This window comes from Peromyscus maniculatus, chromosome 16 (assembly GCF_049852395.1).
Source record: "Peromyscus maniculatus bairdii isolate BWxNUB_F1_BW_parent chromosome 16, HU_Pman_BW_mat_3.1, whole genome shotgun sequence".
Taxonomy (NCBI): Eukaryota; Metazoa; Chordata; class Mammalia; order Rodentia; family Cricetidae; genus Peromyscus; species Peromyscus maniculatus.
Window position 1 is genome coordinate 63678464 of NC_134867.1, and position 26518 is coordinate 63704981.

The window sequence follows — 26518 nt, forward strand, 5'->3', positions numbered from 1 at the left end:
TGCCTGGCTCTGTTTCTCTCCTAGCCTGGATCAATCTCATGTAGCCCAGTGTGGCCTTGAACTCACAGAGATCCAGATCCAGATCTCTGCCTCCTAAGTGCTAGGATTAAAAAAATGTGTGCCACCACTGCCCGACCTCTGTGTTGAACTCTGCGGCTGGTCTGTCCTCTGATCTTCAGGCAAGCTTTGTTTCTTAGATTACCAGTATCACCACAGTCCAGGGGTCTGATGTCACCAGAGCACGGATAGGACTTTTCAGATCCCCAAACCACATCAACAGGGTGAAAGGAGGCAACATGTGGCTGTCGGCCTCCTCCTGTTCGGGGACACGCGGCTTCTAGCGCTTTCCTTCCCATCCTGTTTGTTGTGTCTGGGCTGCAGTACTCACATCCTGAGGCACCAGCGCACATGCGCTGAGGAGTACAACCAGCTGGAGCACCGCATTCAGCCCTGTAGCTCCTCCCAGAGATCCTGTGTGTACTTGGGAGCTGGCTCCAGTCCACAGGCTGGGGGCCAGAACAAACCGTGGGTGTTGTTGGCTATGGTCCTCGAACAATCCCTACAGCCAGCTGAACATTCACACAGAGAAAAAGGCTCAGTAGGACCATGCGCGTGTGCTACTCCACAGAGAGTGGCAGGTGTTCAGGGGAGACACACCCAATCAGTGCCCCTCCAGGTAGGGCACCTGGTCAAGGTGGCTTCAAGAAAAACCAGCAGCAGGAGGAAGAGGTACACTGTTCACGAGAAGTCTTGGATTTCATCATAGGGAGTGTGTTAGCTATGCTTGCATCTATACTGGTGATAAAACACCATGATCAGAGCAATGGAAAAAAGAAAAGGCTGGGCGCTCACAGTTCCAGAGAGACAAGAAGAGTCCATCATGGCAGCGGGCAGGTATGGTGTCCGGAGCAGAATGCAAAGAACTCACCTCTTGAGCCGCAAGCACAAAGCAGAGAGAACGAACTGGAGTCTTTACATCCCCAAAGCCCACCTCCAGTGACAAACTTCCTCCAATAAGGCCACACCTCCTGAACTTCTCCAAAGAGCACCAGCAACCAACTGGGGACCAAGTATTCAAAGAGACGAGCCTATGTTCTCATTCAAACCACCACACAGGGTCTCTTCCTAGGAGAGTTCACACAGAGTTCATGCGCATTACCCTCTCACTCCCAAACTCCCTCCATCAATCCTGAAAAGACACCAAGGATAGCAGGTGTTGGCCAACAAGGGTCCGTTGAGTAGATTTGTGAACAGCTAACATCCTTTAGAGGATCTGCATGGGAAGAATGAGAGAGGCAGAACCAGACAGGTTGGCAGAAACATCTTTCTAGTTTAGTACTTGGCCTCCATAATCTGAAGTTACGATTGACTCCACTATTGACTTCAAAGTTCACAGCCAGACCCCACACCCAGCCATGATCGTGGCCCCCTGGGTTCCCTTTACTCTCCAAGTCAATCCTCCTCTTCTTCCCTCACTGTTCATGTCTTCCACTCATCTTGACAACTGAGGGGCCAACCCCCCTTTAACACAGAGTGTGCTGTCCCCTCATGTCTCTCACACACACCATAGTGCAGGCAGGCTTGCTTCTTCAGTGAGCACCAGGACCCACCACGCTCTGCTCCCAGAAGACACTGAGTAGCAGTGAGGTGGATGACCTGGTAAAGGCGGGGCTTCGGGGAACCCGTTTGCTGGTTTGACTCTAGCGTCTCTACTTCTGAGACAGATGACATTACAGCAGGTAGCCCTCATCACAGCTGTGAACAACCAGCCAGATTATCCATCTGACTAAGCACCTGGGTCAATGTGCCCAGGGTAGTCCTCTCACCACAGCCAGCTGTGGAGCCCTGACCCACATTCCGGATCCATGCAGCTCTCCCCACAGCTATCCAGGTGGTACCCAATGTTGGGGATGGGTCTCAGAGATGCTTATGGACAACCCTGTCTAAGATAAGACCGTTTAAATCAGAGATCCCGATTCTGATTTTGTCGTGTTCTTCTGTAGCTAGAGTTTTCTTGCCTTGCCCACAGTCAGGACAAACCTCTGTCACCCGCCAGTCCCACAGCCGCTCAGACCCAACCAAGTAAACACAGAGACTTATATTGTTTACAAACTGTATGGCTGTGGCAGACTTCTTGCTAACTGTTCTTATAGCTTAAATTAATCCATTTCCACAAATCTATACCCTGCCACGCGGCTCGTGGCTTACCGGCATCTTTTCATGCTGCTTGTCAGGGCGGCGACTGGCAGTGACTCCTTCTGCCTTGCTGTTCTTTTATTTTTCCTCTCTGTTAGTCCCGCCTATACTTCCTGCCTAGCCACAGGCCAATCAGTGTTTTATTTATTGACCAATCAGAGCAACTTGACATACAGACCATCCCCCAGCACAGCCAAGTGCAGACCATCTCAGACACCTGCACTCAGGCCCATGGTCCTAATCATCCTCTATGCAGACCTGCTGGGTAAAGCCACGAGGAACCCGAGAACAGGCTCCCACAGGACATAGAGAACATCCCACAGCATTCTTCTGTATTTTAGTTTCATTTCCAGTTGCTGTGACAAAATTCCCTGACAAAGTTATCAAGTTATCTTAGGGGAAGCAAAGGGTTTCTTTTATCTTACAGAGCCAGGCTTGTATCATTGAGGGAAAGTCAAGGGGCTGGGGACTCTAGGGAATTGGTGCTATCACATCTGTAATCAGGGACAAAGAGTAACAACTGTGTGCACACCAGTCTCAATGTTCTACACCCACACAGTCCAGGACCACAAACCCAGGGAACAGTACCGACCATATTTAGGGTGTGTCTTCCCATCTCAATCAATCCAATTAAGAAAATCTCTCAGCCAGGCATAGTGGCATTTGTGCCTTTAATCCCAGCACTCCGAGGCAGAGTCAGGAAGTTCACTGTGAGTTTGAAGCCAACCTGGCTGACACAGAGATTTCCAGGCCAGTCAGGGCTACATAGTGAGATCTATCTCAAAGGAAAAGATGTAAGGAAGGAAGGAGGAAAGAGGGAGGGAGGGAGAAAGGGAGGAGGGAGAAAGGGGGAGAGAGAGAGAGAGAGAGAGAGAGAGAGAGAGAGAGAGAGGGAGGGAGGGAGGGAGGGAGGGAGGGAGGGAGGGAGGGAGGGAGGGAGGGAGGGAGGGAGACAGTTCTTGCAAATGTGTCCTCAGGCCAGTCCTATCTAAACAATTCAATTCCTCCTCAATGAGACTATCTTCCCAGATGATTCTCAATTACATCAGCTGACAGTTGAAACTGACTACCATACCCTGCAGTTTAGATTGGTCCTGAGAGCAGAGTGTGTCTTCAAAAACACATCTTGAGCAAAAAGGGCAAATTTTATAGACTTTTAAAATAATCTGCATGCCAGAATTATGGTGCATCAAATATCAATGACAGTAAGTAGACGTTAGTTGAAAAATGAGAGAGAGAGAGAGAGAGAGAGAGAGAGAGAGAGAGAGAGAGAGAGAGACTGAGACTTAACCCCAGATTTAAATCGTGATACCCCACTGTTGGTCCCTAGGGAAGAGGGAGGAGAAGAGATTGCCCAAATCCAGGCAAGCTTGCTGGTTCTCAGCTCCCTCTCTCCATTTTATACAGTTCAGGATTCCCTGCTCAGGGAGTGGTCCTGCCCACAATTAAGAGGGATCTTCTCGCATCGATTAATTGAATCAGTCTCAGAAGCTGATCTGAATCTAGAAGTCCTTCATAGGTATGCTCAAAGAGCCAAGTTCACAACTAATGCTATCGCAACTTCGTCCAGGTCTATAAAAGAGGAAAACAGTGCATTCTGAAAGGCTAAATCAAGTCACCAGGAAAAATGTCCTCAACTGGGCAACAGGAGCCTTCCAGTGATGCCTCTGTGGCAGGCATGGAAGAGCCTGCAGGACCCCTCCTTTCTGTGCCCACTAAGCAACCTCCGCTTTTCGTTTTGCCTTCCTAGATGTCTTAGCTGGGCAGTGTCCCAGACAGCACAGAGGGAGTGCCCGGGTCCCCAGAAATGAGGCTAGAACAGGACTAAATACTGTCAGTCACAATTCATGTTCTGATGAATTCACAGCTTCCTAAAGTCCAGCTCCTAATTCTGTAAAGCTCAGGATCTGGGTTGAGCCAGAACAAAGACCAAAGAACCAAATGAGCCCAAATCAAAGACAAGGGCCTTTCTCTTTTCCCCCACCGCTCCCAATTTGTTGACGCTCTTAGCCACGTCATTAATGTTTTTCTTCCATTAAAACCTCAAAGACTGAGACGTGGCTCAGTCGGAGTGCTTCCTTAGCACACAGAAAGCCCAGGTTCCATCCCCAGCCCTGCATAAAACAGTGTGATGGTGCACACCTGTAATCCCAGCACTCAGAAGGTGGAGGCAGGATGTTGTGGAATATTACTTTAACTATGTAAAGATGTGTTACATTTGTTTATGCTGCATTTGTTTAATGATGTAAAGATGTGTTGCCTTGCCTGCCTAAGGCACCTGATTGGCCTAATAAAAAGCTGAATGGCCAATAGCTAGACAGTAGAGGGATAGGTGGGGCTGGTGGGCAGAGAGAATAAGTAGGAGGAGAAATTTAGGCTTGGGAGCAAATGAGAGAAAAGAACAAGGGAGAAATAGAGGGAGACGCCCAGGGCCAGCCAGCCAGGCAGCTGCCAGACAGACAGACATGGAAGAAGCAGGAAAGTAGGACATACAGAATGAAAGAAACATAAAAGGCCCCAAGGCAAAATGTAGATGAAGAGAAATAGATTAAATTAAGTTATACGAGCTAGTGGGACAAGCCTAAGAGAAGGCTGAGCATTCACAATTAATACCAAGTCTCCGTGTCATGATTTGGGGGTGGCAGTCTGAGAAGGCCTGCTACCAGACGTTCAGGTCACCTTTGGCTACCTAGTGGGTTCAAGGCCATCCAAGACACTGCCTTAACAACAACAACAACAACAAAACCTTCAAAGACGGGTTTTCTGGGCGCCTCTAGGAAGCCAAGGGAAGGGAAAGCATACGTCTCTGTCTGCTTAGCATTATTCGGACGAGCATCTGAAAGACCCCTCCGTCTCCACATGCCTAAAGCACAGCCGTTACTGTCTCCACTCCCACACCAGCATCCTCCCCGGGTTTCCTCATTGTAACAACAGAGTCCAGGACAGAAGCCCAAAGCAGAGCCTACCCAGGAAGGACCCTTCTCTCTCTCTTCTTTCCACGGAGTCACCTGACACCAGGTGTGGTTACCACTCTCTGAGTTGCCAATGGTTACCTTCTTCTTGGGTGTCTGTGCATCTCACTCTCCTGCTGTTTATTCCACAGCATGACCACTGCAGTACGGCATTCACTGGCTTCTCATTTGCATACTTCCCCAACTCCCATGTCCTCTGAGGACTGCAGGGTCTTGCTCCTCTCCACACCTATGGCGCTATGGTCTCCACTCCATGTTTGCTCACCTTGTGAGGCTTGGCCACCTTACCTCCTCTGAACTGGCTAAGACAGATTGGCCTTTGGTCTCGACATTGGCTCTCATCGGTGGCCAGGATGCTCTCCTCTACATCTGCCCAGGGCTGTGCTCAGGCTCCACTCACTCAGCCAGAGATCTGGGACCATCCCTGCCTGCAGCTCTCCTGCACTGCCCTGGCCACTGGACCTCTTATGAACTTGTCTTTCTTCAGGACACTGCTCAGTCTCTGAAATACAGCACATGTTCTCTCCCTTGGTGTCACATGCTCCAGGTGGCGGGCAATGCTGGAGGCGAGGACTGTCTCCTGCCCCGTGAGGAACACTCCATGTAGAGAAGGTGCTAAAACAGTATTTACAAGAGAAGGAGCCAGTGGGGTACACTCGACTAACCAGAGGCCTCTGTGGCCATGTGCAAAAGACATGGTTTTCATAGTCACATGCAAGAAGAGAGCTGAGGGCATCAGTGGTTCCTAATCACACACATTCCTTTGAAGTTGGTGCTGAATAGCGGTTAATATTTAATGTTAATAATTGGAGCATTCCCTCCTGACCGAGGATGCTTGGACATTTAAAAGATTCACATGCTATACTTCCTCGAAGCAGTAAGCAGTTGGAGAGAGAAGACCCTCTGGCTGAGCTGCCTGCCAGTCGGGCAGAGAGCTCCAGGGAAGCCAATGTTTTGAGTCAGAAGCCTACGCTGGAGTGGGCTTTTCATGGATGTAGCTGTCCTGGAGTCTCTCATGCTTCTGTTAAGTAACTTCAATAATGTATTGGTTCACCCAGCTAGACTTGGGTGGGATCATGTCTTTGTTCAATCACGGAGTGGGTACGCTTAAGTTTACATCCCTCATATACAAAAGCCACACAAAAGAGGGTCCCTTGTTCTCTACCCTAGAACAAAAAGTGATATCCATCCTGCATTTGGGGAACTTATTTTTAAGGTTCTGATAGTCTATAGTTTTAGGAAGAGATTAAATTAAGAGCATTTTTGCCAATACTTGGTTTAGCAATAAAGCCGTCAGGTGTAAATTGTGGACATTATCTTCACACTACTCTTTTTGTTGGTGAGTGAGAACGACCCCCACTGTTAGGCTAAATTACTAATTTGATGGTTGCATTTGTCGAGAAGGTGCCTGTTCCAACTTCAGAACATAAGAAGCCATTCAAAGTGCTTCAGAAATCCGGGTAAGACCACTCCTCTGTTTCCAGTCCCTTTCTAACATCACTCTGCAGCGATGCCCCTCTAGGCTGTAGGGAACTCTCCTGGGCACTTTGCTCATGAGGTCTCAGCTCATCATGACAGAGAACGCAGGGAAGGGACGGCAGTGTGGTCCCAAGGAGGTTGGTGTCATCACGGGTTCATTCATACCTGTTGCATTGCAGGAGTCCACAGCACCTTCTGCGGAGTCATTGCTCATCTGCCCCTGAGCATCTGTGCGGTTTCGCAGGGCCAGTAGAGCAGGGCCTTTGCTCCCACCTTTAAACGTGAACGGGAGGCAGCCTGCTGGGAAGAACAAGGTGAGGCATTAATGTCAAGTAGGGCTTAAACACATCCTGCCTCAAGTAGGATCTCGACTGTCTTATAGGGTGTAGATAGTAGTGTGATGAGGACTCCCAACACCTTCCACTTGGAGCCCCCTTGACACCATTACACGTGGTGGGATTCAAGGTGAACCCAAACACATATCTATAGAATGTGAGTGCACACACTAACCCTAACCCAGCCTGAAACCATTGGCTCATATCCTTGAAGACCAGAAAGACCCTTGGGGGAAAATATCTAGCTGGATCCCTTCAGAAAGTCTCTGAAGGGTACTTCACTGGGGACATTTTCCTGGGATGCTGTAATTCAGCTGCTCCACCCTGAGCCTCCTCTGGGATGCAGCTTGCAGTGGGGATGGGGAGGGGTGGGTTGTGTGTCTCTCAGTCAGTTGGGTTGACGCGATGAAGGGGAGAGGGATGGAAGCTGGGAGCTTGTGTCATGCTATGCTGAGCTGACCTATGAAAGACAGCCCAGGCATGGGCCACACCCCCACCAGACCAGCGGATCTCCAATACATGATGGTGATTTGGTGATACTGAGTGTCATATGTCTGTAATTAACCATGAGATGCTTCAGCACTGCAGTGAGACACACAATTCAAGGTCATGGGTCTTTAGCAGCCTAGTCTGCCCAACCCACACTGAACTTTAGAAATGTTTAACATTTGAAAGACACATCAAAACCTTGTCCTCTACCGGTGCCCACCATGTCTAAGCCAGACAGTACAGAGGAGCCCCTAGGGTTTGCCGTGGAGTCTACTCCCATGAAGGGGCCTGTTAATCTGAGAACCATGGTGTAGCAGGCTAGCAGATCTGTCTCTGTTTTGGGGGAAAGGCATAGATGGAAGGCAACAGCAAAGGGACATGTGACAGAAATGGCTGATGGCACAGGAGATGGCTAGAGAAAACTCAACAGCTTGAGAAAATTGGATCTAATCCCCCATTGGGTAGAAGGACTGGCCCTTGGTGGAGTGCTAGGGGTTATGGACCTCTAGAACCTCTTAATACAGAACAAAAGGAGAAAAACTGAAAAGTCACATGGCTACTAGTTAGACATACTCTCTCTGTCCTATCTAAAGAGTGAATTGTATTGGTGTGGTGAAATCACCAATGGATAATATCTGTGATTGAAGTGTGTTCCATAATATCAAAAGATGTGGTAAGAGTTTTTAAAATATAGTTGGCATGTCAACTGCCCATCCTGGAGACAGTACTTGGATAAACTTGAATGTACAATGTACCCATGATAGTCATGGACATGATGTCTTGAGTGGAGTTTGCAGTACCTACACAGACCAGCGCTGGAGTACAGTAGCTTCCTCTCTAATCCAGCACTGATGACTCCGCATCATTGGAACAATCACAATACACACATGCCTCAACCTTGAAACTAGTCTTTGGGTCGGAGAGTTCTGGTTTCCTGTTTCATGCCACCCCGATCTGCCTGGAATCTACAGAATGGGGTGCCTGAATTTCCCCTCTTCCCTCGTGGGAAAGAGCTCAAACCACGTGTCCACCATTATTGTACGTCCAGGCCTCCAGCCTGTGTGTCTGGTCTGTGTACTTCTTTCAAAGTCCTGAGCATCTTACAGATGTCTGGATCTAAAAGACCAAAGCTGAGCTTTTGTTCTAAAATAAGAGGAGTGGGTAAAGGTTAAAAATCAGCCATGAAAAATTTGGACCATATAAGTGAACCAAAGCTACCATGATTCAAGGTGCTCAGGGGAGCCAGGAGATCACACTGAGGACCCGACACTGCCACCAGGTACAGGGAGGAATCTCCTCAGGATTATGACATAGACTGTGTCTTGGGACTATGCTGGTCTATCTATCATCAGAGAGGAAGGAACAGGAGCTCAATTGCAAAAGGAATAGCCATTGACTCATCCATTAATGGTACAGGAGTTTCCCTGTGACCAACCAGACGCAGTCCCCAAGGCTGGAGGTGGCAATGGCTCTTCTGTATATACATGTCAGCTTCTTGTGACTCAGTCCCAAGCCAGGGACACCAAGAAAGAAATTGTGTGTGAACACAGAGGCTGAGGCTCTGGAGCTCAAACGTTTAGGGTGTGAACCCATTCCCCTGATCACAGCCTGTGAGTGGAGTGGATAAGGGGCGGGCTTTTCTCCTTAGTTTACATGAGCAGATACTGCGCAAACCAGAGCTCTGGGATGGACAGCACGATGGGGTGCCCTTGGCAAGAGCCCAGGCCCATGTGACTGGTATTTGGGGTAGCACAGTGGGTCTGGTGTAAACGACACCATGGGCAGGCACTCTGTTGGATTGTGACTAGACGTAAACAGCCCAGAAGGGACAAATGGAACAAGGAACCCTTTGGTGATCAAGTGTGATGGGAGATGGTAACACTCCTGAGGGCTCTATGTGCCCACAGGGCTATGCCCTCACTTACATGCAATAGCTCACAAGGCTTGCAGATTGATGGGTATAGATGTAGCTGCAACATGCCATCATGTTTTTGTACCGATGAAAATCAGGATTTTAAAATCTTTAGTAGTAAAATGAAAAGCACTCATCCATTCACCACACACTGCCCAGGTGCTCTGACTCCAGCCAAGGGGAGTTGTATGTGTGCCGAATAAATATCAGCTACATTTGAGCCGATGCAGGTTTTAGACATTTTCCCCTAAAAGGACTGTTCAGCGGGTCCCAGGATTGCAAGGTCTGTGAAAAGACAGCAATCCTCCAGAAGAGAAGGAACCTGTAGACAACTAACTCTGAGCTAATGAAGGGAAGGAGGGAGGAGAGATGAAGAGAGGTGTGCACACGTGGACGCATATGTGTACACACAGAGGAGCACACACACTTACCCACATGTATCCACACACATACACACATACATAAAATTTGTGCATACTCTGAGTCCCTCTCAGTGTGCAAGCGGTCACTCACTCTACAACAGCAGGAACTTTCTTCCTGGGCACTGCTGTAAAGAGTGTGGCCCGGCGCTAACCTTCTGACAGAGTCTCCTCCAGGTGGAGGTACACCAGAGAGTGCTTCAGGTCACTCCCTGCCCTAATTCTGTCTGCCAGATCATCATGTCTCTTTCTGGCCTCCACAAGAACTTGATAGGAGTTCAAGTTCACCATTCAAGTCCCTGGAAGCCTCTGAGTCCCCCTCCTGACAATAACCAAGAGCAGATGTGTTCTAAAAAAAAAAAAAAAAAAAAAAAAAAAAAGACCTCCAGCAGGCTCAGAGCCTCAGAGCAAGCTCTAGTATGGACTTATGTAGCCTAGTGCCGTGTCTGGGTTCGAGTCCGGGTTCTAGCCAAGGCTGCAGAGAATGAACCCAGCAAAGGCTAAAGTCCTCTGAACTGAACTGTTCACTAAGAATGGGAGTCCTTCCTGACACCCAGGAGTGACACAGATATGGTAGAATGAAATCCTTGGGAGATGAGCTGGTCTGAAGACAGACTCATGATGGATGGTACTGCGTTCAGCCCACAGGAGCATGGACTGGAAGACTTGTCCTTGGCACTTTGGCAAAGGAGATGGGAGCAGATTCCTTCAAGATGAAAGGGAAGGGGTTGTCCGGTGTTGTTTGAGATGTCTGAATGGAATGAAATAGCTCTGGACCAAAATATTTAAACCACTATTCATTCATTCATTCATTCTTTCTTTTTTTCTTTCTTTTCTTTCTTTCTTTCTTTCTTTCTTTCTTTCTTTCTTTCTTTCTTTCTTTCTTTCTTTCTTTCTTTCTTTCTTTCTTTCTTTTTCTGCATTTGTCTTTGGAGTGATTGAATCATTCTCCTTCATACTCTTTTCAAGACTCTTTGCTGTTGTAGCCAGTCAGCATTTTCCTTTTCAAGGGAGAGTAATGTTCCATTTTCTGTATAGACCATGATGTGTTTGTTGATTCAGCCATGTGGGGGAGGGGGGCATTATGGTGCTTCTATCTTTGGCTGTTATGAAAGATTTATTTATTTTTATTTTTATGTGTGTAAGTGTTTTTGCTTGAATGTATGTATGTATCATATATATGCAGTGGCTGTGGAAACCAGAACAGGGTGTTGGGTCCCCTGAAACTGGAGTTACAGATGACTGTGAGCTACTATATGGGTGCTGGGAACTGAACCTCAGTCCTCTAAAAGTACCAAGTGCTCTTAATTGATGTCATCTCTCCAGCCTGTCACAAAACTCAACAAAGTGGAGACAACCAAAAAAGACACCTGTGAAGGGCTTGGAGAGATGGCTCAGCGGTTAAGAGCACTGGCTGCTTTTCCAGAGGTCCTGAGTTCAATTTCCAGCAACCCCATGGTGGCTCACAGCCATCTGTAATAGGATCTGATGCCCTCTTCTGGCATATACATATGCAGAACACTCATACATAAAATGTCCATCAATAAAAATTTAAAAAGACATCTATGTGTGCTTTGGCACACGTTATCCTCAACAAGCACAAGGAAGCATCACGGAACATCAAAGGTAAAATAACCGAAAGGTCTGTTGATTTCATAAATCTTTTATGTATTTTGGACCCAGAAACTTATCTGAAATGTTTTGTTTGAATAATAAACTTTCCATCCCATTAAAAAAAAAAAAAACAGTAAAAATGCGACACAGAGCATCCTGGGCTTGTGTGTGTGTGTGGGGGTCTGCTTGTCTGGTCTCTGTTCTCCTGATACCCAGCTACACAGCTACTTACTTCAAGTGGCCCCAGGGGCCTTGGAGGACCAAGGAGGGGGAGAGCAAAACAGGGGAACCTAGAGTGACATCCAAACTCTAAAGTCTGCTCTTGCTGACCCCAGGGAGGGGCACATCTCCTTCTGGGGGTCCACAGACTAGGAGGGCCCTCCTCCCGGAGTGCATGCAGGACCCCCCTTCACTGCAGCACACCGGCTCTAAAGCAGCAACTGTCTGCGCCTCTTTAAGTCTCCCAAGCTCATGCCCAGGGAAGGGCTTGGCTAGGGCTGGCTCCCAGAGGGGGAAGTAGTAACTGCAGGGATTCCCACTGTGTCTGTCGCCTCCAGGAGCTCTGAATTCCGAAACTCACATGGCTCAAAATAGAGCCCAGTTGTGGTTGCTTCCACTCTTACAGTCTGTGCTCTAGGAACAGCAGAGAGATGAATAGCACCAGCCTTCCCCAGCGGAGGAGGCAGGCAGCGCGGGAATACTGCGGACATGCATTCTGCCTCGGATGTGTGGTGTGGCCAACTGGTTACCTGACTATTTTAAGCCCATTTTGAAGACATGGGAGCAAGCAAGGAATAAAGGAAAGGTTCAATTAGTCCTTTATTTCCCCCTGCGTGTAAGTCTGTGGGTTTTATCCAACTGGGAAAACCTGCTTCCATGAGATACTGAAAGAAAGAAAACAGAGAAAATATTTCACAGAGCAGAGCATGGAAAAAGCCACCCAAATTACTCTAGGATGGCTGGCACACATTGCGGACTTAAAGTGTGCAGTGCATTACCCATTGATGTTAGGATACCAGGGCTTCATGTGAGTAGGCTACTGTGTATCAGTTGTTTTTGCTGTACTCCTAGATGGGTTCTGCCATTGGCCCGTTTCAGCGTCTCCCCCAAACACCGATTACACCTGATCGGAGAGTTTGTCTAAACTTGGAGAGTCATGGCTGGAGTTCCAAAACATCAGAAGTCACTTAGTCTAACATCAGATGATGAAACCTTTGAGCCACACTGAGAAAAAAAATATTGCCCTATGTAAGAGAGTACAGTGAGCAGACTGTCGGAGCTCTACAGAGGCAAGGCAAAATCACATGGCCATCACTGTCATCATTAGGACAGGCCGAGGGGTCCAAAGCAAGTCTCAGGAAAGGGCCAGCTAAAGTCAGGCTTGCAATTCTGTTTTCCTAACTGCAGACTAGAAGTGAGGCAGGATAGAGTGAAGAGCGGGGTCTGAGGGGCTTTATCCATAGGCTGTGAGTTAGTATATAAAAAGCCACTGACAGGGGAAAGGCTGGTTACCACTCCAAGGGTGTCTGTCACAGACAGAGCACAGCCCAAGCAAGCCCACGATGCCCGGATATTGAAGTCTGCAGCTGTGGTAGACATTTCCCACGGAGCTGTTTTCTAACCTTCCTCCCAGCTCTGTCCTACTTCCTCCTTTGGAAGTGTATTTTCAAATTGATTAATAAGATAGCATGGGGGAGCTTGCTGACATGTATCGTGTGTGTGTGTGTGTGTGTGTGTGTGTGTGTGTGTGTGTGTGTGTGTCTGTGTGTGTGTGTGTACTGTATGTGTGCACATGTGTGTGTATGTGTGTGTGTGTGTGTGTGTGTGTGTGTGTGAGAGAGAGAGAGAGAGAGAGAGAGAGAGAGAGAGAGAGAGAGAGAGAGAGAGAGAGAGAGAGAGAGAGAGTGTGTCAAAGGACAGCTTTTCAGAACCGATTCTCCTTCCACCTTGCTTTTGAGGCAGGGTCTCCCTTGTATCTGTCACTGTGCGGCACACTCCAGGTCAGCTGCCCGAGAGTTTCAGGCACACTCCCCACAGGAATGCAGCAATTACAGATGCTCACCACCAACCACAGCCAGCTTTTGATGTGGGTACCTGGGACAGAACTTGGGTTGTGATGTGTTTTAACTGCTGAGTCCTCCCCCAGCCATGGCCCTTCTTCACAAACTCTCTCTGCTTCTGCCTCTATCCACATGGCTATGTACAGTTTTTTATTCAAGGACACAAGAACCTAGAAATCACAGTGGTTGTTCACTATACTCTGACCCACATCAGTAAGTCTCTTTTGATGCTCCTGTAATCAGAGGCTTCTGAATATGCAAATGTAGCATATGTTTCTTTTACCACGCCTACCAAGTTGTGTATAGAAGATTAACCAATGGAAGCCCGCTTAAGTTTCTTCACGGTCTGGGAAATGGGAGCAGGTTATGAAGTTTATGTGCACTGCCAGTAATTAGAAAGAAGAAAAACTAAACTGAAAATCCCTGTGCAGAGTCAAGCATTAAATCTGGCAAGCCTAGAGATGGCCAAGATCGGCTTCCAGCACCGTCTTTCCTACAGAGACAGAAGCAGGTGCCTCTGCAGAGGCAGACAAGATGAGGACAGGAGGGGGAAGCCATCTTCCCACAGTGCACACTCTGGGGACTCACAAGTCTCGAGTATGCAGCAGAGAGGAGACAGGAGGTAGAAGTTCATACTGCTCCTTGACTCTCAATCTTCCTAAAGCTTTATTCCTTATGCACGCATCAGAAAGGTCACCATTTCTATCCACCGCCACCCTCCATAATGCTGCGCCCATCTCTAATCTCCACACTCTGTTGATTCTCTTTAATTCATGGTCTCTGCTGTGGGCTACCATGTTGTTTTTAACTTGTCGTCTCTAGCTTCGTGCTATGCAAAAAGCACTAGGTGGAAGAACTGGCCTTAGTGTTCTGGCTTCAGGGTCTTCACAACCCACCAGAATAGAGTACAGTTGCCCAGTCCCTCAGAGGCTTGCACGCGGTGCTCAGAGAGTGTGGTCTGGGAGGCTTGCATGCAGTGCTCAGAGAGTGTGGTCTGGGAGGCTTGCATGCAGTGCTCAGAGAGTGTGGTCTGGGAGGCTTGCATGCAGTGCTCAGAGAGTGTGGTCTGGAAGATAAAGCTGCTGCTGCTTAGCTGAGCTGTGAAGTCTGGAGCACTACTGTATGAAGAAAAGGCACAGGGCTGTGTCGGGCTGCAGAGGGTGGAGTTGCAGGGTCTGGGAAGAGCAAACCCAGCGGGGCCGTCACAGCACTCCGTCCCTGCAAGTCCCACTCTTAGAGGAAAACCGGAGGCCGAGTAGAGGGATTCCAGAAGTTCTCCACTGTCTGCAGCCAGAGAATAAATAAACCAAGAAACATTTTTACCAAAATCAAACAACACAAATTCGGGGGGAAATCACACCGAGAAAACATTTAAAAAAATATTTTTTTCCTTTGGGAAAATAAAATGACTCTCGAGAGTCACATGGTGCTGTACCTTGGATCTCAATGTACACAAAAGGGTCCTGTGTGTTAAGGGCTTGATCTTCAGCCGATGGTGCCAGTGGGAAGGAGCCCGATAGAGGTCTCCAGGTCTTCAGGGAGTGTGTTCTTGAGGGCATATTTGGGCCTCAGCACTTCCTCCTTCGCCTCTCTTTGGTCCCCTGGCCACACCTTGAGAGCTTTGCATAAGCGTGAGCTTCCAGCAGGACATTTCCACAGGCCCAAAGCAGTGAGGCCAACTGACCCCGGATGTGGGGGTAGTTGTCTGTGCTTTGCCCCTGAAGCACCTAACCACTAGGTACCTGCCCCTACCCGAGGTGTGGCCGAGATGGGAACCTCTTAAGACGGGAGATGCTAATGTGCTTGCTCTCTTGGTTCCTCGTGACGGTGGATGCTGGACTGCAGACCAAGTTCCAGTTCTCCAGAGAACCCAGTTGGACTGCGCCTCACCTCTCCTGGGTCCTGTAACCCATCCCTTTGCTGATTGTAAGTCGCCCCAAAATAAACCCCTTTTGACTATCAGATGAACTATGTGGAATTGCCTCGTTAATTGCCGCTTTACCCGGATGGAAACAAGCCCAAAACATCCTTTTCTTTCTCTGTCTTGATTAACCAACAGATTCCTTACACGAACAGGAAGCCGAGTAACACATAGGGAGATCTTCCGGGGTTTGTGCAACCACAGAGTGGGTCTTACACACAAGGAAATGAAGTTGCCGTCGTTTATGTGACGGTATTTCAAGCCACATCAGCAAAAAACCGAAATCTCACCTGCTGATGGTTGGCCTGCCTCCCTTGCTGTGCTTTCTGCAAGGGCGGGAAGGTTACCTACGGTCAGAGGTGGCTCACCAGTCAGGAGCAGGCGTCTCCACACAGACTGGCCCTCCCTGCACTGATGGGATCAGGACGACGACACAGGACATGGCTGTGACCCGCACAGCTTCGAGCACTGACCTGACTGGGGGTCAGAGGGAATGACAGACACTCAGACACATGTGCAGAAGAGCTGGATCGGGTGGGCGGTGTGCACTCTGGTGGAGCTGCATACCCCAGAACAACCTGGCGCTTCAGCGTGCCTGTGAGGTACAGCCCAGAGGGAGGGGTAAGCTAGCCTCAGTCGGAGGTCCCTGTAGGTGAGCAGGCTCAGGCTGTAAAGGACACCACAATTTGCACTTGGACCACAGGCAGGCTTTGCCGTCCTTTTGGGCCTGACCCAGGATCCGAGGCATTGATCCCGGACACAGTCACACCCATACACATTCACTCAGGGCTGTCTCGGCTCCCCCAGAGGACATCCACAGGGACTCTCTCGCTGAAGGAGATGTGCACCACTATTTTACAGGGGATTGTCTGGCAATCAGCTCCGGTTTCCCTCGGGGAGAGGGTATTTCTACACACAGGACCACACTGGAGAAACCCACATGGGCTCCAGGCACAGCAGCAGTCACCTGCAGGGTGGCTGGGCATGGGTGGCTGGGGGGTGGAGGGGTGGCTGGGCACGTCAACCAGACTAAAGAGCACACATCCCATGGTCCTATCTTAGGAAGAAGGAGCATGGCGGACATGGTTTGTCCCATGCACCAGCTCTTCAGGTGCGATCTCTTTGCTCTGCCCTCTGCATGGCACATTCTCAGCCATGTTGACCACACAGCAGCCACCACCCTGGCCAGGGAGCTGACTCCAGACAGCAGCCCTGTGGAGGAGACTTTTTGAGGAAGCCTAGAACCATGTGAGTAGAGATGGGAGGCATCTCCTTCTTCCTCCCGATTCTCACTCGGACGTTGCAGCAGAGTTTGAAGGAGCCACACAACTCAAGTGACACCTACTGAATAGTATGGACAAGAATCCCCCGTGGACTGGTGACCTGCTGGACCACCAGGGGTTCAGAAAGTGACACAGCCAGGTGCTAGCTCTTCTCCTTGCCTATCCCTGAGAAATACCCAGGGTCCAAGGAGGGACCACTAAAAGAAAGCTGAACCCAAATGGCACAGAACCCCAGAGGGGGCTCAGGGAGTGGGCGGCTCAGGGGTCAGTCTCTAAGGCTGACACCACTGTGGCCCAGCAAGACCTCAAGATCAGAGCATGAAGGAGTCATATGTCATCGTGTCCAATCACACAGCTCACGGGCAAGGAAAACCCTAGCATGCTTATCTACGACATGAGACTTGAACAACCCGTGTGTCCAAGGAAAAGCTAGCACTTCTATTTAGACTTGCTGCTTTTCATCTGAAATAGAGACCAACCTTCAAAGCTGTTCTGTAAGCTTGCAGGGTTGAGGGGAAGAGGAGAAGGAAAGAAAGAAGAGAGTTTAACATCTTCTCTTTGCTACAAAGACTACCAGGCCTTGGTAATTTTGGTGGAAAACTGGGGCAAAATGTCTCACAGTCTAAGAAAGTGCCCCCTGCCAACACTCACACCCACACCCTCACACTAGCTGTGTAGTGACAGGAGCAACAGTCAGAGTCGGATGTGTTTCTTAAGATGTTCTCCTTCTTGAAGTAAAAGGTGTCCCCCTGCAGGGCGTCTGAAAGCCAGGCAGGAGCTCCTCCAGGCGAGAGGCGGGCTCCTGTCTGTGACTCCGCTCCAGATGAACCTTCCTGAGCTCAATGCATGAGCTCATCCCTGACCCTTCACCTACTGTCCATCACGTGTGCCCCTGACGCCCCACACTAGCCCAGCTCAAGGACTGGCCTTACGGCCCCCAGGAGATGCTTACCAAAAAAGTTCCCAGTTTGAGAAATGGTACCGTTTCAACAGAAAGACTCTTAGGTTCCAACCTGCCTGTTATCATGATGCAAAAGGTGCCTTTTGAGGAGGCTCTGGCACCATGACTGTGGGACTGTCTGAAAAGTGAGCTGCTGGATGGCAACATTTTGGTCAAATATGCATTTAAAGTCATATGTAAATAGGCCAGATAAGTGAGATGTGGGATAGCCCTAGTGCAGGAAACAGAGCAGGTGCCCTCAGCCTTGGGGAAGACCTCCCCATATAAATTTAAACCACAGGGCAGATCTAGGGTAGAGGCTGCCCCTCGAATGCTTCCATTTCGAGACTCTGCTTTATTCAGAGTTTATATTGTGTAAGTTATCAGCACGCAGTGAAAAGAAGGAGAATTGTCATTTGTAACGAAAGCAATTCAAGGATAAATTGGGGGACTCGTCATTAAATATTTCTGGTGAAACTGAGTTGGTTATTTTTTTTTTCAGTAAGATTGAATATTGACTCCTGCAGATGAAAAATCTCCCCAACATAGCAGAGTTTTTTTTTTTGCCCAATTTTACCCTCTATCTTACATATATGAAAAAAAACAAATATGCTTATGTTAATTACTTGAAGAACCTTCTCAGAGAGAGTTGGAAATCAATTTTAAAAAACTATTCTCCCAAGATACAAGACATTAATGACACGATAAACATGCTCTACCCTCTCTGACCACAGGGAGGCAACATCCCTAAACTCAAACAATGAGATCCCGGGGTGGGTGGCCACGGGTCTGAAGCTTGGGCTCAGCATGCTTCTGGTAGAAATCATGGTCATTAGACTTTTCCATTGTCTGAAGACGTATTATTTCGTTTTATGTGTGTGGTTGTTTTGCCTGCAGGTATGTATGTGCGCCGTGTGCATGTCTGGTGCCCACAGAGGTCGGCAGACAGCACCCTATGTCCTGGAAGCGGAGTTACAGATAATTGTAAGCCACCATGTAGGTGCTGGGCACTGAACCTCCATAAGAGCAACAAGTGCCCTTCACCCCTGAGCCATCCCCCTAGCCCATCATAAAGTCTTTTTACTTGAATATTTTTAAGCCATCTCCCTGGTGAAGCCTAGTATGGCAAATGACAGAGTATGGAAAGCCTTTGGATATCTTTGCTATCCAATAACCACAGCCACTGCAGGGTGCAAGGAGGAAAAGACAATGACCTAGTTATTTTAAAGGACAGGATCAGACCGACTGCAGGCTCCCGGATATCATGACGCAGCCGGAGATAACGAAATCATTTATATCAGATTGGAAGAGCAGTCTGCACAGCCAAGTTGTCTTTCGAACGCAACTGAAAGATGTCCACGCAGGTCATAGCCACACAGCTGCGTGTCCTTCCTGAAAATGGTTACTAGAAGCTGCCGCTCCGTTAAAAGGTGTTGATGGAACAGTCAAACGCCTCACACTCAGCACTGCGTGTCAGGATCAGGTGGGGAATTAGGAGCCCCAGGGAATGGAGAGCCAGTTTGGCACATGCTGTTCTTATGAAACAGTCTTCCTCTCTAGAGTCCAGTCCAAAAGTAATATTTCCTCTGACATCATACCTCACTCCCAGTTCCCCACATTAATATATATATGATTATATATTCATAATAAATAATATATCGATGATATATCATATTATAATAAATGACAGCATTGATGGTGTTATAATATATTAATAAATGTTAATATGTTAAATATATATATGTATATATATATATATATATATATATATATATATCATGTCATTTGATCCTAGAACATTTTCCGTGTCATCTCCATCTACAGCACGAATCCACAAATGCAACCGAAAGAGACGGCAATACCATAGCGGCAGGCCACGGGCCACAGGCCACAGGCCACTGCCACGCCCCAGAGTTGCTGACCTACCACCCTCATCACTCCGGTGACAGAGAAGAGGGCATGAAAGGCAAAAAAGAGAGACATCCACAAGCCAGGATGCGAGGCGAGCGCCCGGCGAGCCGCTGAGGTTACAGAGGCGGGGCAGGAAGGGGCAGGCCTGACGCAGCCTCCATGGGGAGAGGACAGCTGTGTGGAAACTGAAGACAGAGGTGGTTTCAGGCCAGTGTCCCTCAGAGGAGCCTTGTGCTGGAAGCTCGGTACCCAGCTGACAGTTCATCTGAGAAGCGGTGGGGTCGTGAAGGAGGTATCCTCGTGAACAATGTAATCCAGCAGTGAGGCCGTAGCTTATGGTCCATGGAGAGGGGAGGCAGCACTCAGATCCCCATTGGGATCCCAACTTGAGTGTGCCTTGGGGCTCTTTCCCTAAGCTCCATCTGCGTCTTCCTGGTCCAGAGGACACTGGGGAACAGTTAGTATTCTGCCTCCTAAGCCGGGGGCTTCAAGTCTGAGCCCTTTTCTCCTGTTTTCACTGAGGGGCTGTAGGTGAGCTGCTGGCCCAAGGCCACTTGGAGGATGTAGATTATAAGTCGTCAGGACGCTGAGCATGGGTGGAGCACTGTGGGAGTCCATGGAGAGAGAGTCACCCCTGTTTCTCTGTTCACATGGTGCTAGCAGAAATCTCAACATTTCCTGTCTCTAACCGCTGTGGAGGACCAAGGTAAGAAGGGGCTGTGTGGAGCAGCCTCTGCATCTGAGGAGAAATTATCACTAAGGACACCCCCATCTTGTCCCCATCCTTCTCTGTGAAACATAAAATTAATTTTTATGATTTGTCTCTGTTAGAGAATACTAGTGTTTCTTTTCTTTTATTTTCTTTTTAAGTAATCACCACACCACAATCTCTGCCATGGCCTGGAGCACAAAGCAAGTGACCTTCACTGGGAATGAACTAACTGGTTACCTTTGCTTTCTTGTTTCAACTATCAGGAGGCTTGGGAGAAGCTAGCTGGCTCATTGGAAGTCAATGACCTCACCCTGGGTCCTGACAATAGCTTCCTGTCCCTTGTCTTACTTCACACTAAGGGATTTCTGTGGTCTAGGCTAACTTCACACAATAGATAACCAGCAATCTCCCATTCCCTTGCAGACTCCCGTAAGGTGTAAGCAGACGTACCCTTGGAGGTCAGGCAGGCCTTGAGGCAGGTGTCCAGCTCTGAAGATGAGCAGAGCCCACTTTCAAGACCATCAGTGTCATGTGGACATGCCCTTCCCCGACCCCAAGAGTCTAATCACTGTGACAGTACATGGTCTGATCCAGGAGACCCATGACACAAACCTATCCAAGAAGTAATGGCCCTATGCCAAGCCCAGCTAATGATGCCATCTAATGACTTCTGGTCCCCTTGTTTCTCCTGGAGATGGTTCCCAGGACCTTGTTGATGCTAAGCAGAGTCACCACTGAGCTGTAGCCCTAGCCTGACAACACCCTCCATTCAGGGCCAGCTCAGCTCTGACAGGAACAGTGTCCAGAGCACAAACTTGCTGGTGTTCTAATCTTGAGCCTCTGCAGGTTTCCAGAAGAGGCAAACTGGATGGGGTTGGACAAGCAGACACCGCTCTGCCTAGTGAGGTTCAGCCTAAAATTTAAGTTACCCCTGGAGAAAAAGTAGTTGCAGAATCTCCATCTGCCCAACAGCCCTGGCTCACTTGGAAGAACTTCCTTGGCATGGGCTTCATTCCTGTTGATGGGTCTGTGTATCTACTGTGTGCAGCTGGCTTCTCCTGCCTCCATCCTGTGACAGACAATGCCTCATCACAAGAGCTGGACAGCTAGCTGCCTGGCTCTTGGGCCCTGGTACCCAATGACTGCTCACTGGCACGCCAGTTGTCCGTCATAGAACCTGCGTTGGTCCAGAAGTGGTGCATGACTACATCCCTACCTACCTTAATCAGTAATGGGGGAATCCTGAGACACAAGCACCCTTCGTGCTGAGAGGATCCAAGGGAGTCCTGCGACCACTCTCCAGATAGTCCCGAAAGCCACCTCCACTAGGTCCTGAGATAGGGAGCGTACACAAGAAAGAACCTGCCACCTAAGTTCTCTTCCTGGTGGACTATCTGCGAGAGCTCTTTGCTTCCACTATATGCTATTTTAAACCAGGAACAGATTTTTGTGCTGGGAGAGAGAGAGCAAAGCCCCTTCCTTTTCCTTCACTGAACGTGACTTTTTTTTTTTTGTAACATGGTCTAGCCTTCTGGGTTCAGACTCATTGTATCTCAGCTGACCGGTCTTCTCCATCCATAATGCAGACTCCTACTAGCCAACGATCTACCCCAGTATGCAGAGGTATTGTGAGGATAAAGGGCAGTGTCTATAAAGCGCTTAGAGTTCTCAGATAAAAAAGCACAGGAGAAGAATAGAGCATCGACACCTTATTATTCTCACACAGAGTGGGTGGAATTGCAAAGAGAAATCATGTCAGCGATGTAAGGAAACTTAAAAGTCTGAGGCTTTAAAAGGCTGGGATTATTAAAACACCTAGATGTTTGACAGGAGAAAATTGAACTGTTCTCCTGTCTCAAAGATATAACGCCACTTTCTCATTACCTACCGCATCCCACAACCTCTTCTTCCTGTACCCAGCTTCAGTGTAACCAGGTGAGCGCCAGAGATGAAAAATTACTGTATAGGTATGCCCTAAGGGGACAGCTGGGTCCCCAAAGAACAGCTGTGGCAGGCAGTCACCATAAGCACCAGCAGTTATGGTTGGGTTGTGTAGGACCAGAACGTACCATGAATGTGCCCAGGCAAACCTAACATCTACTCATGGATCTGGCTGGAGGCTCTGCATCTATGCGGGGATGGGGAGACGAAACCAAGTTGTCCACATAAAGCCAGAACTCTGAAAGGGCCACAGGCATGTGGAAATGCAAACTGGAAGGATCCACCATCAGAACAGGGAGATTGACAAAGACAGGACTCTCTCCTGGTACCTCGAGGGGAAGCACTGTCTTGGGCAATAAACACATAGTTCCCATAACCCACCATGGGTCTGGAATCTAAGCTTCTCTGTATCTGTCTGGCGCTGGGACCATATACTGGGAAGTTAAAAATCCCAAGGAGGGGTACCCCAGAGGCTGCCTGAGAGGACCAAGCAGGTTCATCTGGACGGACATCGCAAGGGCGGGCACACACTCCTTCTCACACAAAGAGACGTCAGAGGAAACACCGCCAAAGCCAGCCTGCAGGGGAGAGCAAGCTTGAGTCTGTGCAGAGTAAATAAGATTAGCCTGCCCCAAATTCCAGAAGCCAGCTGAAACAAAACCCTATGAGGATATCTGAACTCCTTAGACAAACGTCATTCACAATCATAACCAAAAGACAAAACATTTTAAAAAAATGCAGGCTTGACGAAGAATCAACCATCAGCCTTTAGAAATAAAACAAAAATACAGTTACTGAATTTTTAAAATCCAGCACCTAAGAGGAAATTCCTAAGAGAGAATTAGGAAACTGGGAGGCAGAATGGATGGTTTTCCAAAACACAGCCTAGAGAAAGAGATAAATTGTGAAAGAAGCATGAGATAAAACACATGACACAGAGAGGGAGAATATCTAGAGAGAACAACATCCAGAGGAGGAAACAGAGCTGCTGGCAATGGTGGATTCAAAGACACAATGAGAGAGATGTTTCAAGGTTGTCAAAACATGAAAGAATGTCAGAAATATGAGGCGTGCAATCAGGGTAAGTGTCCTCTCTTGGATTACGTACCGGTCAGGGCCTCCAGAGAAACAGACAATAAGAGATGAGATGGACAAATGGACAGATATACAGACATATAAAGAGATTCGTTGCAAGGAATTAACTTATATAATCAGGGAGAATAGTAAGACTCTGGACTCCTAACCAAATTTGAATCTACAACTTGGGATCTGTTGCCCACCTCTGAGGCTGCCAGACAGGAAAGCACTCTGGCTTGAAGGAGCAGTTTTTGTTTCTGTTCAGACAGACAGGTAAAGGCTGCCCAAAGCATCAAGAGATCCCCCTACTTAAATGTTAATCCATTTCCAAACCATCATCACAGAAACATCCAGAGCAATATCTGAACGACTACTCGGACACACAGTGACCCAGTCGAGATGGCACACAAAATTAGCCATCACGGGTTCCTTGTTAGTGGAATTCCTAAGTGAAAAATGACAAAGGCAAAGGTTTAGAATGACCAAAAGCAAAACAAAACAAACAAACAGTAGGCATATAGAGGAATGAAGTCTGGACATAAAAATATTTTTTTTTCATAGACCTGAAAACATTTGAATAATACCTTCACATTTCTGAGGTTAAAAAACAGTATTAAAAGAACATTTTGCTTTAATCCACTGCTCGGGAGTAAGAACGAAGTCCAACAGAGAGAGGAAAATCACCCCGAGAGAGTTTCCGAGGCCTCCACGACGGTGGAAGAGCAGTCCTCAGTCACATGGCGACCACGCCTAGATGCGGTTGGTAAAGGTAACACAGCAGAATAGGGCCGGGCGGTGGTGGCGCACGCCTTTAATCCCAGCACTCGGGAGGCAGAGGCAGGCGGATCTCTGTGAGTTCGAGGCCAGCCTGGTCTCCAAAGCGAGTTCCAGGAAAGGCGCAAAGCTACACAGAGAAACCCTGTCTCGAAAAACCAAAAAAAAAAAAAAAAAAAAAAAACACAGCAGAATAGGAACAGGCCTGAAGACCCGGCAAGAAGTACCACCAGCGAGTCACCAAGGGCAGCCTCCAGGACTTGTCCTCTCATGGAGACAGTGACCATCTACCCACACTCAGTAGACAGAAACAGAGGGGTGGGGAGTGTGGCCAAGCACCAGCCAGCATCCCTTCTCTCCCCACCCGCCGGGCTGTGGTGGGCTGATCTCTCTGAAACCACACTATGTCTTACCTCCTAGATCTCAGTGACAAGAAAAATAATGAATGCAGTTAGCTTGACTGGTAATTATATCATGTGGACATATCAAAACACCATGCTGTGTGTCTTCTTCCATGTACACATACGTGCCTGGAAAGAACTTCCTGGAAAAATTAATTTTAAAATTATCCAGCTTTGTTATTATCAGAGATGCTGTGTTTATGATTACCACTGGTTGGCTAAAACAAAAAGAGGTGCTATTTTATATTTATTGGGTGGGTAAAATCTGACAAATTCAAATGTTCACAAAGACTTGCAACATGAGAAACGGTTGGTGGAAATTAAGTTAATACAATTATTTTTAAGACTGATTTGGTCTGTAAACCATGTGAATACCCAACAATTCTACTTGACAATTTTCTTAAGATGCCACTTAGAAGCCAGGCGGTGGTGGCGCACGCCTTTAATCCCAGCACTCGGGAGGCAGAGCCAGGCAGATCACTGCGAGTTCAAGGCCAGCCTGGTCTACAGAGTGAGGTCCGGGAAAGGCGCAAAGCTACACAGAGAAACCCTGTCTCAGAAAACCAAAAAGAAAAAAAAAAAAAAGAAAAAAGAAAAAAAGATTCCACTTAATGATATTTAAAAGAATGTACAACTGTATCACATATCACACAGGGACATGTACTGTGACCCGCACAGCTTGAGTCTTGGAACCCTGACTACAGGCAGCTAGGGGATGATAAAGGAAGCACAGACACACAGCTGAGTTGGGTGGTGTCTGCTGCCCCATCGACCTGGAACCTCAGGCTGTAATTAGGGACAGCACAGGGGCGGGGTAGCTAGTCTCCACCAGGTCTCTGTAGGGAACAGTCTCGGGCTGTAACCGTCCATGAGAGCAGGCTGTAACTGCTAGTCTTTGCACCCACGGGTCACTTATTCATAGACACTGGGACTCCTGGGGAAGGCTTTGTCACGCCTCCTGAGCCTGGCCTGTATGGGTAATGACTCTGTCAATTGCTTATCAGCATGGCTGTGCCCAGGTCAACAAAGCACATTCACTCAGGGCTTCACTCACTCAGGGCTTCACTCACTCAGGGCTTCACTCACTCAGGGCTTCTCCACTCTCCACAGATACGTACAAATATGAGCTGAACAAGGATGACACCAGTAGACATGCCAAAGCAAATGGGGAAAAGCCCACGAGGCCTCAACCCTGCGCAAAGAACTGTGGGCAACTGAGGAAAGCTGGGAGCAGGAGAGGTGGTCCTCCCCAGGGAAGAGCACGCCAATTGGTTGTCCAGTGCCAATGGTCAGCCCTGGAAATACACATACAAGAAACACTATGTGGACTGAACAGGTTGTGTTCAGGAATATATATGTATTTACATAGACTCCCGCAATAACAAAAAAGAGGCTATGAGTTTGAAGTAGAGTGGAGAGGGTTATATGGGAGGGTTTAGAAGGAGGAAAATGGAAGGAAGAAATATTGTAATTATAATATAATCTTAAAAATTAAAAAAAAGTTTAAAATTATGTGTTGAATGAAAACTGCTAAATTGGGTTAGTGATTTCTTTTAAAGATGCATTTATTCTATTATTTTATGTGTGTGTATGTTTTTCCTGAATATATGTGTGTGCACCAAGTGCATGCCTGGTGCCTGCAGAGGTCAGAAGAGGGCACTGGATTCATCCCCTGAGACTGGAGTTACAGACAGATGTGAGCTGCCAAGTGGGTGCTGGGAATTAGAACCAAGTCCTCTGCAAGAGCAGCCAGCTCATAACCACAACCAACTCTCCAGCCCCAGCTGGTGATTTCTCACAGAGAGAGAAGGAAGGAAATTGATTAGAGACATACAGGAAGATTTATTCGTAAATGGACACACCTTTTGAAAAAATCAGCAACATGTGGCTCTACATTCACACAATCATAAATGGCAAGAAAAATGATTCTCCCTGGAGACGGCATTTCAGCTTCTCTGATGTGTTTTTTGTATATTTGGACAGAATGTGAAATATGATCAATGTTGGCATCTAGGTATGAAAGAACACGGGATTCCAATGAAGCCATGTTGTCTTGGTTCAAGTCACGTCAGTCATCCTAAA

General features: G+C 48.0%; 1 protein-coding gene across 3 annotated transcripts in view; it reads right to left on the reverse strand.

Moving 5' to 3' along the window:
• Nucleotides 1–26518, reverse strand: part of Pde10a (phosphodiesterase 10A) — a 432646-nt gene that overhangs the window by 225619 nt on the left and 180509 nt on the right. For 2 of the 3 annotated variants that reach the window (XM_015994831.3, XM_015994828.3), the window contains exon 2: nt 6813–6947. In XM_015994831.3, coding sequence (XP_015850317.1) covers nt 6813–6861 — 49 coding nt within the window. In that variant the 5' untranslated portion in view covers nt 6862–6947. The remainder of the gene's footprint in view (nt 1–6812; nt 6948–26518) is intronic. The other variant, XM_076552890.1, reaches the window with a different exon arrangement.